This window comes from Camellia sinensis, chromosome 2 (assembly GCF_055761805.1).
Source record: "Camellia sinensis isolate YWXY chromosome 2, ASM5576180v1, whole genome shotgun sequence".
NCBI lineage: Eukaryota > Viridiplantae > Streptophyta > Magnoliopsida > Ericales > Theaceae > Camellia > Camellia sinensis.
The window spans coordinates 99,211,376-99,228,073 of NC_138962.1; the positions used below are offsets into that span (position 1 = coordinate 99,211,376).

The 16,698-nt window shown below is 38.3% G+C and overlaps 1 protein-coding gene across 1 annotated transcript; it reads left to right on the forward strand.

Annotated features, from left to right (window-relative positions):
• Positions 1-9,182: 9,182 nt before the first annotated feature.
• LOC145816133 (uncharacterized) lies at positions 9,183-10,104 on the forward strand. Its single transcript, XM_082912380.1, has 2 exons — positions 9,183-9,434; positions 9,841-10,104. The coding sequence occupies exons 1-2, from the start codon at positions 9,183-9,185 to the stop codon at positions 10,102-10,104; spliced, it is 516 nt and encodes a 171-aa protein (XP_082768506.1).
• The last annotated feature ends 6,594 nt before the right edge of the window (positions 10,105-16,698 follow it).

A 16,698-nucleotide genomic window follows, 5' to 3' on the forward strand; every position in this document is an offset into this window, starting at 1 on the left:
TGGTGTGTTTCTAATTCATTTCGTCATGATTATAGCCTAAACCATGGCTTAAAATGCCTAAGATGGAATGAGGATGCAATTATGCACTTTGAAACATTTTGCAAAATTTCAAAAAATATGGCAATTCGCTAGAGAGAAGCTTTGGTCGCTCGAGTGGTCTGCACAGCCTGCAAAAGTACTGGGAGCTCTCATTTCACGCTTGAGCCAACTTTTGGTCGCTCGAGCCAAGGTTCAAAACAAAAGGTGGTCGCTTGAGCAGTCTTTTGGTCGCTTAAGCCAACCATCAATCTCTACAAAACTTCTGAGAGCTCAAAATTTATGCTCGAGCGACGGTTTGTTCGCTCGAGCGATATGATCAAATTTTGGAATTTCCAGATTTCAGTTCCAAGTTCAAAGTCCAATTTCAAAGCTTCAAAGTTCATTGTTTTGGGCCAAAACTTGAGAAAACTCTTGAAAATTTGTACAACATTATGAATCAAAGACCATTTCGCAAACTCAAGGCCCGAAAGTATGTCAATTATTCAAAGTCAAACTTAAAACTTCATGTATAACACATGCATTGTTTTGAGTTGAAAACTTCTAAGACATGAATAAATAAATGTTTTCATGTAAAATCATGGTGAACTCTCAAGCTATAGCCAAAATATGCACTTGCATGTAAGAATTTGTGAAAATAGAACTCAAAAATCATGCATTATGCATGCAATGCATGAATTGATCTCAATTCTATCTTCTAAGCTCAATCCTTGTTTTTTTACTCGCTAAATTCTCTTGAATTCACATTTCATCTAACTCAATGTCATAAATTTAGAGTTGATTTCTTACCTTGAAGCTTTAATTCCCTTGGATTCTAGCAATTCTTGTTTGCTTCCTCCAATTTCCTTCACTTTTCAAACAATTCTCCTAGTTTGATCTCAATTCTTCTTTAAAATTAGCTCTAATCTCTATCTTTTCTCTCTTTTTCTCCCTCCCTCTCTCTCTCTCTCTCTCTCTCTCTCACTCACAGCTTAGAGCTCACAAAGATAATGAAATGTATGTGTATATGGTGGTCTAGAAGTCACGAGTGCCTTATATAGGCTTGATTAACATTAGGCTAATTAAGTATGATTAGACTAATTAATTTATTCTAATTATTTGATTCTGAATCGAATTCCAATTAAACTAACCATAAAATCCTAAAATTCCTAAATAACATGTGAACCTAATCGATTTTATGTTTGGATGCCGATAAGGCCTTCAATTCACATGTCGAAAAGGAAATTCAAACAGATATTCCTACGTCAGACAGATATGATCACAAATAACACATGAAATGCACAATTAACACATGATTTCATCTAATCATTTGATTAATGTTCTTAATTATGGATTAGTAGCTAATCATGGAGTGGGGTTGTTACAAAGATCTAGCCAGACTCAGATTTCCTAGAGTCGGTCGCAGAGTAGAAGACCACCTTTTTGTTCTAAGTGTAGATAGATGGGCCATGTTAGGCGTTGTTGCCCTTCGCGTGGGTAGGGTTTGTCTTAGCAGTCTAGACAGGGATGATTGTGATGTGGTGTTTTGGTGAAGATTTTTGTGTTTTGGTATTGTGATGCACTTTCCCTTGTAAGTAAGGCTTTTGTGCAGACATATGTTGTATATGTATATGTATGCATATTTTTGGAACCCAATTGTGTAGTAATGTAATTAAACCTTGGAACTTATTTCTATTGGGAAGTGCTTTTAAAATTTATAAATCTTAATATTTTGTTGTAATTGTTTCTATTCCCTGAATGAAGAATATATTGACTTATAAGCCTTACATTGAATTAAAGTGTTTATGAAAAGTGGGAGTTGTATGATTTAAAAGGGTTATAGTTGGGATGACTTGGAAGATGTGTGAGAATTGTGATGTTATTATAAGCTAGAAGTTATGTGTGGGTAAAGAGGGGGTTTGAGATATTCAAGTATTGAGTGACATGGTCAAGGCGTGTTCAGGATTCATGAGTATGAAGGGAACTTAATAGCTAGATGCTAGAAGTGATTCTTAGGAGGAAGTATGGGTTGTGTTTTCGAGTAACAGGTATATTGTGGACCACGATTGTTTATGTGGTTCGAAATAGATGGAGTGCAATTGACCTTATAGGTCTTGTTTCAGGCAAAAAGGGAAGGGTGTTACTTATCGGCATAAGAGTGATGGGATTATTGGAAACAGTGCTATTGCAATATATATATATATATATTTAGGAATATAGTGAGATTCTAGAAAGCGTAGGGAATGGTGTGGGGAGCTCCATCTCGGAGTAAACGATCAAGGGCAACTTGTGGATGTTTGAGAGTCAAAATTAAAGTTTTACTGAGTAGTTAGTCGATTGGTTAATATTAGGGTTTGGTTGACAAATAGTCACTTTAGAATGGTTGAATATGAGTAAAGTGACAAGTTTAAGAAATGTCTTGGAAGGGTTTTGTGAGTGTTAAGTCTCTTATATATAGTGGTGAGGCTTGGGTGAAGCTTGTCTCGAGTTGATGGAAACTCCTCGGGTTAGGGGTGGAAACATTGTAACCTTCTTAGTTTTGCATTATTTTATTTCAATTATGTATCATTTTGCATTCTACCCCAGAACTACGATGGCTTGATTCCTTGCAAAGGGATACGTAGGCAGCCTGTGGGTGTAACCGTTCTTTGTTTCGCTTGTTTGTTTGTCCAAGTCTTCGGCCCTATCAAAAATGGGTAGTCTCTGGGCTTTGATGTTCACTCACGTCATTTCATGACTTCTGAGTTCTGTCAAAGAGGGACAACTGTAGACACCCCATTTTTGACCGTCCTCAAGACTTGGATGTCATCATTTGAACACTCGATGATTATCTTTGTTTGTGTTTGTTTTGAGCACCCAGCGTTCTTGGCGAGCGCCTTGTCTTTAAAGTCTTTGAACCTATCTATTTTGTGCTTGGTTGTGGATCAAGAGCTTGTTGTTTCAAACCTGGAGGAGAGGGTGGCCTGTCGGCCATGACTTGTTCCTATCGGCCATTAGTGGTGGCCGACGGCCACCAGTCTCTTTTTTTCAGATATTTGTTTGCCAAATGTGCCAGCTGTTGCTCACTGAGCTGCATCTTCATACACATGTATGGTAGGATGTATTGAAGCTCAAAGCTTGTTTTTCTATATATAAGGGGGTTTCTCCCCCATTTTTGGGAGTTAGACACTTCAGATCAAAATTCTGTCTCTCTCTCTCTCTCTCTCTTCTTATTTTGTGCTTTGTAGTTAGTTTTCTCTACACTTTTGCACATCAACCCTTAACCAAACATTCTCACCTTTGAGCTGAGGTCTCTTGGAGCTTGGTTTGAGCCTTAGAAGGGGATTTGAGCTTGAGTTTGTGGCTGAATTACATTTTGCTTCAAAGGTATTAAACTTTCCTCATTTAAGCTTATTGTGCATGCTTGATTTGCCATCCTTTTCAACTATTTTAAAGCTGTTTTTGAGGTATAAGAAACTCTATTTTGAGGTATAAAAATGGTAGTTTGAGTCTTTGTGAGTTAGGGGGGTTGTCCCCTCTTTTGTTTCTTAGCTTGTGAAGCTTTTTGTGCCATCTTTTCTCATATTTAAATCAAATATTTTGGGCCTTTTAACCATTGAAAATCAGAGTTATTTCAGTGAAAAAAACCTTCTTTTGAAGTCCAAAATTGGAGGGGTTAGCCTCCCCTCCTTGTGTCTTGTTTACATGCTTAGATAGCTTAACAAGTGAGCATGTTTTTCTAGCATTTTGTGGCTTAATCTCAGCATGTTTTTGCTACTGTTTTGACTTGTTTTAGCTCTGTTTAGGGCTGGTTAAGTCCTTTGAGCTTTGTATTGTGTGCTTGTGGTGCAATTTCCTTCACTAGCTTAGTGTTTTTGGGCCTTGAGCATCATTTGTGTGCCTTGGATGGATGTTTTAATGCTTTTTCATGCCTAATTCCAGCACCTAAATATCTGCCACCTCCCTCCTTTCTACGTCTTTTCATTGGCTTTGAGGGTTGTTTAGCTTTGGGGTTGTGTTTAAGCTTGAGATTGAGGTTTGTGCTTAATGGTTTCAATCCTCTTTTAAGGGTTTCTATGAACCAAAGGCATGACCTCTCTCTTGCCTTAAACCATCCCTTGGTTGACGCCTCTTCCATTAGAGGACGCTTACCTTGGACTTAATCAATTAAAGAATGGATTGGTAAGCTAAAATGAGTAAATAGAAATGAAAAAGTAAAAGAGGCAAGATAAAACATCTTCGTGTTGCATTGCATGTGTTCGGATCGGATGTTAATTTGAACACCAGGAAAATGGGACGTTTTATACTCAAAGTGATGAAACATGCCACTTTTCTTTGTCATCACCACCCTTGATCATGCATAATAGGGTTGTGGTTTTGTTGAGTCTTGCTTTGCACTTATTAAGCTTGTACAAACTTAGTTCTTTGACCATCATGCATGGAAATGCTTGGTTGATGGTTTGAGGGCCAAGAATTACACTTCTTTGAACTTGTGTAATGATAAGGAGGGTAATAGTACACACAAACCTTGAGAATACACTGCTTTGCCTCTGTTTGATCTTTGTTGCAGCAAAAAAAGAAAGGTTTGGGAAAGGGGTGGCCGACGGCCACCAGTAGTAGCCAATCGGCCACCAATGGTAGCCGACCGGCCATCAATGAAAAAGTTGCTCAGTGTGTTCCTGAAGAGGAACAGAGGTGTTCTGGAAGTTAGCAGAATCTTCGATGTTCAAACAAGCACAAACAGAGGCATCCGATGGCAAGGCGGTGGATTTTTGGGAGGAAGCCAACCAAGCATGCATGTGTCCCTCGCCCTCGGGGCCTTTTAATTGCTTTAGATAGCTTAGAATAGCTAGTTAATTAAAGTGCGGTACTTAATTAGTTAGTGTTTAGCTCATTAATTCCGGTTTGTAATATTTAATTAGCTTAGAATAAGTTAGTTAATTCATTTCAATTGTTGTAATTAGTTAGCTTAATTAGCGTAGCTAGTTAGTTAGCTTTTATTCATTCGGACCCTCCTTCGTGAGGACATAATGTTGTAATAAGTGTGCGTGCGGGTGTGCATGTCTTCCAATCCCACGTCTTTTTCTCTTTTATTTAATTGCTTTTGATGGTTAGATTAGGGACATTTTCAATTAGCATACCTTATGCTCGCATGTTTGCATCCATTCATTTGTCTTGCATGCACCGAGGCCCGGCGCATCATTTAAACTGCATTGTCATTTCAATACTTCTTTGAATACATGTTTCAACGCATGCTATCAAAGTGTTGCAAATTCCATATTAGTAGCCGAGCCTATTAATTGCATATTGCATGTGTTGCATTAGACACTTAACATAGTTAGGATCATACATCTTTCTAACTAGTTTCTGTTTTGGCTTGGAGTACTCGGTAAGTTTTATGCTTTAGCATACTTGCAGGAGTGTGATTGCCATATTGAAATGTTTCGCATGCTTACCATGAGGCTATGTGTTTAAATGCTAAACTGCATGAATGCCTGTGGATGAAGGCTTTGTTGTTTTAATTGGAACGATTCAACAAATGTATGTTTTAAGCCCGCTTCGTTGTGGCAAATCATGTTTTAAGCCCACTTGAGGTGGCAAATCCACATCTTTAAGCCCACTTGAGGGTGGCAAATTCAAACCATTTTTGCAAACAAACATGAGTTGAATTGTTTCAATTCTTGCAAATTTAATCTATACTTGCATGTGCGCATCACATAGTAAAGCTAGTTTAATAATCAGAACAAGGACGCATAATGTTTATAAAAGAGCATATCATGATTAATAGAGGCCGATCCTTGATTGGGCGAGCGGGGGTGCTCAATTCATGACCTTCCCCCCTCGTACCCAAGTTCCCGAGCCGAGGCAACTTTGGTGATGACGGACGCATGGCCTTTGGCACGAGTTAGGGTTTCCTAAATTTTTCCAAAACAAAATATTTAGGTGGCGACTCTGTAATCTGGCAAAGCAGTCTAATTTTGGCATTATTTAATTGAAAATCGATTTTCCAAAAGGTTTGCCGGATTTGAACTCTTTGGTGATTATCAGTTTCACATTGCACTCGTGAGACTAGATTCAGAACCGCGGGAGTCCAAACTGTGAGGCCTTTCTTTTCAAACCCTTTTCGAAAGGCAGGGGCGCGAGAAAACAGCGAGTCCACACTAAGTTGTGTTAATAAATAGCTTGTTGATTGAGTGGAAACTAAATATGGACGAGTCTTGAGGATGTAACTAGTTTAGTATTCTAAATAGCACCTTCCGTTTCAAAATATATATATATATATATAAATTATGGATTGTAATGTGTTTTGATGGTGAATGGTATAAGTTAGAATACCTTTTGATAAAAAAAAACTACATATACACATGAACGATTTTCACTGTTTTACTTTTAAATGCCAGGTTGTATAAAGAATTGGTGATGTTGCTAAGTGTGAGGCTATCTAGGATTATTGTATTGAGCCGTGCATTGTAGTGTATCATTTGTTTTTGCCAGTGTTGGCTGTGTTTATGATTTTATGGTGGTTTTCTTTCCCTTTGAAATTGGGTTTTGTTTATTCGGTGGTTGTTGTGTGTGTTATTGTTAGTAGGGAGTTATTGTTGTCCTTGGGAGTACAATGGTTGGTGTTATCCCTTATCTCTTGGACCTCGATGAGTATGTAGGTCGAAAGAGCATTTGTAATTTTTTCCTTGTGATTCTTCTTGTTCAGGTGTCTTTAGGGCACCGAGGTACTAAACCATAATTTGGGAACTTATATTGAGAGACCAACTGCTACCTGAGACACATTGAGGCAAGGGAGAGTCTTCGCACTCATCCCAAGTGACACGCAAAATACTGAAGCTGTTGTCTCATATACTATCTCTATATGTAATTAAGATGCTTTTGTGTTAATTGATTCCAGATCAACACATTCCTTTGTGTCTATTACATTTTCATCTAGATTGAATAGACCTTTACAATCATTGCCATACTTGTTATGTGTATCTACTCCATTTGGGGAGTCTGTGTTGTGTACATATGTGTACCGTGTTTATGATATGAATATTGGAAGTGTTACCTTATATGTGGATTTGTTACCTTTGGATATTAGACATTTTGATATAATTTTGAAAATGGACTGGTTATCAAAGTATTGTGCCATTATTGATTATGTAACAAAACAAGTTATACTTAGACCTCCAGGACATGATGAGTTTGTGTTTGTGGGTAACGATGTAGTACCTCCGCCTTATCTGATTTCAGCAATGAAAGCATGTAAACTGCTTAGGAAAGGGTGTTAGGGTTACCTATGTAGTGTAATGACTGAGTAACTTATGAATGTTGAATTAAAGAGTATTCTTGTTGTTAGAGAACTTTCAGATGTATTTCTTGATAAATTGCCAGGGAAATTGGTTGATAGAGAAAAAAAGTTTACTATTGATGTTGTACTAGGCACCCGACCTATCTCAAAAACTCCTTACAGAATGTCTATTGTTGAAATGAAAGAGCTGAAAGAATAGTTACAAGATTTGTTTGATAAGGGTTTTATTAGACCGAGTACTTCGCCCTGGGGTGCGCTGGTATTTTTTGTGAAAAAGAAGGATGGGACTTCATGATTATGTATCGACTACCGGGAATTGAATAAGGTAACGATCAAGAACAAATACCCTTTGCCCCATATTGATGATTTGTTTAATCAGTTGCAAGGATCACAAGTATTTTCGAAAATTGATCTGAGATCCGGGTACCACCAATTAAAAGTAAAAGCAGAAGATGTTGAGAAAATCACATTTTAGATAAGATATGGTCACTACGAATTTCTTCTTATGCCATTTGGAGTGACTAATGCACCTGTAGCATTTTTGGATCTTATGAATCAAATTTGTAAGTCCTATCTTGATGAATTTGTCGTGGTCTTTATTGATGATATTTTGATATATTCAAAGAGTAGAACTGAACACAAACAACACCTAAGAACTGTTTTGCAAACACTTAGAGAAAAGAAGTTATTTTCTAAACTAAAGAAATGTGAATTTTGGTTAGATGACGTTGTGTTTCTAGGCCATGTTATTAACAAAAATGGAATTTTAGTGGATCCATAGAAAATTGAGGCAATTGTGAACTAGCCTACATCAACAAATGTAACGGAAGTTTGAAGCTTCATGGGCTTAGCAGGGTACTATAGACGGTTTGTAAAAGACTTCTCCAAGATAGTTGTGCCATTTACCCAACTAACATGCAAGGGACAACTGTTTGAATGGAATGATGAAAGGGAATCTGCCTTCCAAGAATTGAAGACAAGATTGACTATTGCACCAGTTTTAACATTGCCCTCAAGTACGAAAGATTTTGTGATATTTAGTGATACCTCTTACAAAGGTTTAGGTTGTGTGTTAATGCAGACCAGAAGAGTGATTGCTTATGCCTCCTGGCAATTGAGACCACATGAAAAGAATTACCCAACGCATGACCTAGAATTGGTTGCAGTTGTGTTTGCTTTAAAAATTTGGCAGCATTACCTGTATGGGACCAAATGTGAAGTTTACAAGTATCACAAAAGTTTAAAGTACTTCTTTACCCAAAAAGAATTGAACATGTGGCAAAGAAGATGGCTCGAGCTGATAAAAGATTATGATCTTCAAATTCAGTATCACCCAGGAAAGGCCAATACAGTTGCCGATGCCTTGAGTAGAAAATTAACAGGGAACTTAGCTTGCCTACTCACTAAACAAAAAGACCTTCTGCAAGACTTTGAAAGATCAGAAATTGAAGTGTTATTACATGAACATAATGGAATGATAGCCGTTGTTATAGCTCAGCTGGCAGTTATTGATGAGATTAAGCAAAGGCAATGGGAGGATGAATTCCTCAAAAAGGTGATTGATGAGTTTGAAGTGAATCCGAAACTGGGGTATAGTGTTAAGAATGAAGTGTTAAAATTTTGGAATAGATTGTATGTTCCGAACATCTCTAATTTAAAGAAGAGAATTCTAGATGATGCCCATAAGTCGAAATTTGCCATGCATCTGGGTAACAACAAGATGTATCGAGACTTGAAACAGAACTACTGGTGGCCTAATATGAAATGGGAAATTGCAGAATATGTATACAAGTGCCTTCAGTGTCAGCAAGTCAAAGTTGAACACCAGAAACTAGCCGGTCTACTTTAACCTCTCCCTATTCCAAAATGGAAATGAGAGCATATAACTATGGATTTTATTGTTGGTCTTCCTCGAACTCCGAGAGGTATGAACTCTATATGGGTTATTGTTGATAGACTGACTAAATATGCACATTTTCTTCCTATTAGAACTAGTTATGATGCATATAGATTGGCTATCATTTATATTGATGAAATTGTCTGTCTACATGGAGTGCCGGTGTCTATTGTGTCGAATAGAGATCCGAAGTTTGTATCTAGATTCTGGAAAAGTTTGCAATGGGCAATGGGAACAGAACTGGTTTAGCACTGCATTCCATCCATAAACTGATGGGAAATCAGAACGGACCATACAGACTCTGGAAGATATGCTCAAAATGCGTGCCTTGGATTTTTAGGAGAGTTGAAAGGACTACTTACCGTTGGCCGAATTTGTGTATAACAATAGTTTCCACTCCTGTATTTGTATGGCATCATATGAAGCCTTGTATGGCAGAAAATGTACATCTCCAATATGCTGGACTGAAGTTGGGGATGGAATCTTACTTGGGCCTGAGATTGTACAGACGACTACTAAAAAGATCAAAGGTATTCAGCAAAGGCTCAAAACTGCTTAGAGCCGACAAAAGAGCTATGCGGATGTTAGAAGAAGGCCTCTCGAATATGAAGTTGGCGACCATGTCTTTATTTATGTCATCCCGATGAAGGGCCAGTCAAGATTTGGTAAGAAGAGTAAATTGTCAACCCTTTACATTAGGCCATTTCAAATTTTGGAGATACTTGATCCAGTTGCTTATAGAGTTGTTTTACCGCAAGGTATGGAACAAATGCACAACGTGTTCCATGTGTCAATGTTGAAGGGCTACCTCCGGGATCCATTTCATGTTATAGACTACCACTGGATAGCTCTTAATGAGAATATGGAATATGAAGAATGGCATGAACTGATCATTGATCGACAAGTGAAATAACTGAGAAACAAATCCATTCTAATGGTGAAAATGGAATGAAAAGAGCATTATGGAAGGAAAGCCACGTGGGAAAAAGAAGATGAGATGTGAAAACAGTACCCACATTTGTTTCTAATAGAAGGTAACATAAGCTTAGAGGACAAAACGTCCTAATGGGGGCAAGAATGTGACAACCCCATTCTGTGGTATGCCGTTAATCTTTAATTATACTTGTGATTATGTTCTTAATGTGAATTTGGATGCTAATCATGTGATTATATGTGTTTTTGAATTCATATATGTCCATTGTAGGAAAATCTGTTTTGTATTCCGTTATAATTTGAAATTGAAGGCCGTAGAGGCAACATAAATCAAAATTGACTGTACTATTATGATTAGCATAATTTTTGGAGACTACGGTGTAATTTAATTAAAAATTGATTCGGATCAAAATAATTAGATTAATTTAATTTAATTAAGCCTATTTGATTAATCTTAAACCTTGATTAATCAATTAGATTAGTCAAGCATATATATATATATATATGTTGTAATGTGCTTAAGCACATATTACAAGACCAAAAATTCTAAAAATATACACCATAGAGAGAGGGGAGTGAGAATTAGAGAGAAATTGAGCACATTCTTGAAGGATTGAACTCAAGTTTAGAGATTTGAAGAGCTAGATTCAAGAATTAACTAGCATTTCATTGCTTAAGCAGTCCTTCACTCGAGCCACTATAGACCGCCCCAGAACTCTGCTCTCTGCACCGCGAGGGCACGAATCGTTTTGTTCTTAGCTACTACAGTTCGGACTCATGTCACGGTTCTGAATCTAATCTCGCAAAGTGCAATGCAAGACTGATAAATCACCAAAGAGTCTAAATTCGGCAAATCGTTTTGGAAAATCGATTTTAATAAAGAAGTGCCAAACATGGACTGCTTTGCCAAATACAGAATCGCCACCTAAATGTTTTATTTTGGAGAAATTTAGGAAACCCTGACTCATGCCTGAGGCCACGTGTCCATCATCACCAAAGTTGCCTCGACTCGGGAACTTAGGTACGAGAGGGGAAGGTCATGCAATGAGCACCCCTGCTCGCCCGATCAAAGATCGGCCTTTACTAACATGATACGTTGTTTTTAAAAACACATGTGTTCTTATTCCCATTATTAGCTAGAATTACTATGTGATGCGCACAACATACAAGTATAGACTAGATCGCCTAAGTTGGAACAAAACATTTCATTTTCATTTGTGAAAATGATTTGAAGTTTGCTACTCGTAAGTAGGCTAAGTCGTAGATTTTGCCACCCTCAAGTGGGCTTAGAAAACATGATGATTTGCCACCCTCAAGTGGGCTTAAAACTCACATTTGATGAATTGTTCCAATTCAAGCAATCCAACCTTCATCCACAGGCATTCATGCAGTTAATCAACTAATCAGTTAGCCTCATGGCAATCATGCTAACATGGCAGCATACACATCTCATGCAGGGATGATAAAGCATAAACACTCACAGTTACTCCGAGCCAAAACAAAGAACTAGTTAGAAATCATGCATGATCCTAGTTCATGTTAAGATGACTAATGCAACACATGCAAAAATGCAACTAAGATAGGCTCAACTATCCTAAGATGTCATGTGAAATGCAACTTGGTAACATGCTGTTGAACATGTATTCAAGTAGATGTATTGAAATACAATGCAGTTTGTATGATGCGCCGAGCCCGGTGTATGCAAAACAGATGAATAATACACGCATGCAAACATAAGTATGCTAATTGAAACATGCCCTAAAACTAACCACTGAAAGCAGGTAAGTAAAAGGGAGAAAGAAATGGGGGTTGGAAGACATGCATCACACACACATACGCTTATTACAACAGTTGGCCCTCTCGACGGAGGGTCCGAATAAATAACCGACTAGCTAATCTAAGCTAATTAAACTAATTCTTACATCACAAAACTAATTAACGAACAAGTTAACTAATTATTACAACTTGAAGCTAATTAACTAATAAGTTAACTAACTAGTTATTACAACACAAATTGAATAGCTAAACGCATTAACTACTTAAGTGCATAAACTAAAGCATTAACTAGCTAAGCATGGTAGCTAAGCAAAGTAATAAAACAGGAGCCTCGAAGTGAGAAGTGTATGCATGCTCGGTTGCCTCGTTCGAAAATCCATCGCGATGCCCCAACTTGCTTCTGTTTTCAATTGTTTTCAGAACACTGCACCAAGCTCCAAATAGCTTCTAACTCACCTTGGGGACCCTCAGGAGGGCTGCCGACCAGTTGTTGGTGGTACCAACCACTTGCCGGCCACCTATGTTTGCTGCAGACCAGAAAAAGTGGTCGGCCAGCTAGTTTTTCTGGTCGGCCGACCAGTTTTGCTGTCATACTCCAGTTTGTTGCAACAGAGAACAAGAAGGGGCATGACAATGGATTTGCAAGATATGTGTGCACAACCACTCTCCCTATCATTTCATGATCTCAAGGGAGTGTAGTTCTCGACCCTCGGGCCACCAATCATGCATCTCAATGCATGATGGTCGAGAAGCCAAGATTGCACGAATCAATGTGAAATGAATGCACACATAACACATAAAGCCTTAACCTCTATCATGCTTGATCAAGAGGGTCGGCGACCGAGAATTGAGGCACGTTTCATCACTTCAAGTATGAAACGTCCCTCGTTCCTTGTGTTTGGACTAGCACTCGATCCAAACTAATGTAATGCATGCATAAACAACTTAACAAAGCTAATGGCATGCAAACAATGCTAATGCAACATGAGCATGCAACAACATGCAAACCAATAAGCATGCAACAACATGCAATGCAACAAGCATTCAACAACATGTAAACCACATGCTCGATAGACTTAAACCGCATATGGACAGACCTCAGCCATGCCCAAAACAGTGGCCATAATGCTAAAATTAAGGCACAAAGAGGCATGACAAAGCATGCACATGCATTGGCCCATCAACTAGGCCTAAGAGCACAACTCTCAAGAGAGCTCAAGAAGTGATAAACATGGAAGTGTGACAACACTACATGCTCTCAAATTAGGTATGAAATGATGCCAAATCACTCAAACAATACAAGCATAGCATGCTAGGGTCCTTAAAGCATTAAAGCTAGTAAAGAGAACTATAGAAGAGGCATGCAATACATGGCATAAATGCATGAACAAACCACAGACAGAGCTCAAATAGGTCAAACCAAAGACCAAAACATGCTGAGATGGGGGCTCAAAAGTCTAGGCAAGATGGCATGCAAGCTAAGCCACAAACATGGCAACAATGCACAACTCTTAAACCACAATTAGAGAGTGATATGCATGAGAACATGACGATATTACATGCTCTGAAATCAAGTATTAAATGATGCCAAATCATCCAAATAGCTCAAAGATAGCATGCATGAGGCATCGAAACACAAGTCTATCAAGGCCAATTGCACCACAACTATGCAATTCATGAACCATATGGCAAATACAACCCAAAATAGTCCTAGAGCATGTCAAAATGATGCATGAAATATGTAAGGCCAAAAGGGAGGATTACACTACACCTACTAAGACCAAGTATGAGATGGCTTCGCCAACAAAAATCAGAGTTATATCATGGAAAAATAACCCCAAAAACATAGTGAAATAATAGCTCGCAAGCTTAGGCATGAAGGCATACACAATGACTCATGTTAAGGGCATAAAGAACCAACTCTTCAAAGCATTGAAAGAGTGACAAATACAAGTGTATGACCACACTACATGTACGGAAATCACATTTCAAATTATGCCAAATCATGAAAATAGTCCAAGTAATGCATGCTAATGGACTCAATACACAAAGCTAGTGAGCAAGATTGAACCATGGCTATACAAAGCAATGCACGCATGACCAAAAAAATGCAAATCAGAGCTTAAGCATGTTAAAATATGGACAAAAGCTTCTTAGAGCTGAGCCAAAAGTATGCTAGAATGATGATCAAAAGCATGATACACATTAGGCTAGTAAATGGAAATGCACTACAAGTGCATGGAGCATGCATGGGGCCATCAAACCAACCCAAAACAGATCTAAGGCATGTTAAAATAACACCAAAAACCTACTGAAATGGACCCAAAACATGCTAGAAAGACATGCTCAAACATGAGGCATACAAAGCTAATTTATGAGGATTACACTACAAGTGTAAATAGCATGCAAAGGATGACTAAACCAAGCCAAAATAGAGGTATGCCATGCCAAAATAACCCCCAAAACAAGTCAAGAATAAGCCAACACAAGCTTAACATGCTCAAACATGAGGCAAATGATGCAAGCATCCAAGATACAAGAGAAGGGATGACCCTCTCCTATTTGGGACCTCAAAACACAAGTTTTACCACTGAAAATCCACTGGATTTCAGTGGTTAGAAGGCATAGAGAAAGTGATCTCAAGGGCCTAAAGTGATGGTGTAAAACAAAGCCAAACAAAGCATAGGAGCGGGTAGACCACCCCAAACACCAAAGAGACCTTAAACAAACATGTTAAGCCTTAAAAATTAGAACTTTTTGCAGTAGAAAGTTAGGCCTAAAACAACATGCAAGTAGGGCCAAAAGCTTAATCAAAACAAGGGGATTAAGAGGTTAGAAGCTCACCCTTGTAAAACCACTCTAGAGCAACAACTCCAGCAGCTATTCTGAGCTCAAACCAGTCCAAAAACTCCAAAACCAAACTCAAAGTGCCTCAGCAACAATAGAATGGTGTTTGAGTGTGTGTTTGTGTGCAATAGTACGATGAAAATGCACTTTCAAGCACAAAAATGAGACAAAGAGAGATATAGAGACATGTATATCTATAGCTCAAGCCAACTTTTTCTGAACCTAGAGAAGGGAGAGAGGGCCTCCCTCTTATAGAAAAACAAGCAAGAAGCTTGTTGAACACACTTGAGGCTCTAAGCCATCCCTCCATACACGTGTATGGAGGATGACTTCTGTGCCTTCCCGCTATCACAGCTGGCAAGAAAAGATCTCCAAAAAGGTGCTGGAAAGCTACTGGCCAGCCGACCACCACAAGTGGTCTGCCAGGAAGACAAGTGGTCGGGCATGGGGGGGAGGTGGTCTGCACACTGAAAGCAAGGTGGTGGTGTGGTGGCCGACTACTATTGGTGGTCCAAAGACCAAGAAAACCAGTTGGTTAACCAAAAAACTGACATGCAGGTAAGAAAAGTGGTCTCCAAGGGGAAGAACTGGTCTCCCACCCTTATTCCACCCTCCAAGCAAGGAAATGAAGGTTTTCACCAAAAACAAACCAAAAAGGATCCAAAACTCCCATGCATGTATGATTTAGTTTAAATTCTTGTTCTATGATCTTCAAAGCATGGAATTAAGCTTCATAACTTTATAATTCATGAATGCATGTAAGTGACAACTTTCATTTTAACATAATCATCATGGTTTATGCTCAAATAAGGGAAATCATAGCAATTTTATACGTGTATGCATTCATTGATCTTTATTATACAAAACGACCTTGGGTACATTGTTCTCGCTTTTATATAAATCTTTATTATACAAAACTACCTTAGATATGATTAATTTCTGTCTAAGGCCATAGGTAATCTCGTGATTACTGGCCGGTTATGACCCTAACCTTTAGGGGTTGGTTCAGGTCGTGACAAGTGGATTCCCACTTTAAAAAATAAGCTTTCAGGGTGTGGGATTGGGAGTCTTTTTACTAGTTTCTGGGCAAGTCATTTGATTTCAAATGAGATTAAGCAATGAATAGTTCCTTTAGTTCGCGCATTGTTTCCACCAGAAATGGTAAATCACATTCTTCATATTTACCTTCCTACTGGGCATGTTTTGGATCAAATTATTTGGAAAGCCACTAAGAGTGGGGAATATTCTGTAAAATTTGGCTACCTTTCTGCTGTGGGGATTGAGAACAGTCAAAATAGTGTGGGAGCAGAATCTTGGGTTGAATTTTGGAAGCATCTCTGGAAACTTAACATCCCATCCAAGTGGTCTCTTTTTGTATGGAAACTAGTCTACAGAATTATGCCTGTAAGAGCATTGCTATTATGAAGAGGAATAATTCTGCAAGCTACGTGTCCTTTTTGTAAGAAGACGGATGAATCTCTTGAACATTTTTGTTTTCAATGTCCAATATCTAAATATGTTTGGTGAGGATCATCGTAAGGACTGGATTATGATGTAGAGGAGGAGTTGCAGGTTCAAGAGTGGTTTATACGTTGGTTCAATACTGCACCTGATGAGGCCGCTATCATTGAGGCCATTAAGGTATTGTGGAGCCTATGGATTTTTTGAAATAGAGCATGCTTTGATAGGGTGATGGTTCATTCTTCAGTAATTATAGGTTTTATACCCACCCTAAATTACAATCTTAAAAGGTCTATTTAGTAACCTTTAGAATGTGAAAATTGGGACGACAAGGTCAATTCTAGTAATCAACGGGCTAATCAAGAAGTTAATTGTTTTGTTGTTTCTAATCAATCTCAATGGTATGCAGATGGAATTTTTACAAATTGCTTATTGATGGAGCTTGGCAACAACAATCTTTGCAAGTAGGTGCAGCATGGGTTGGATTGGA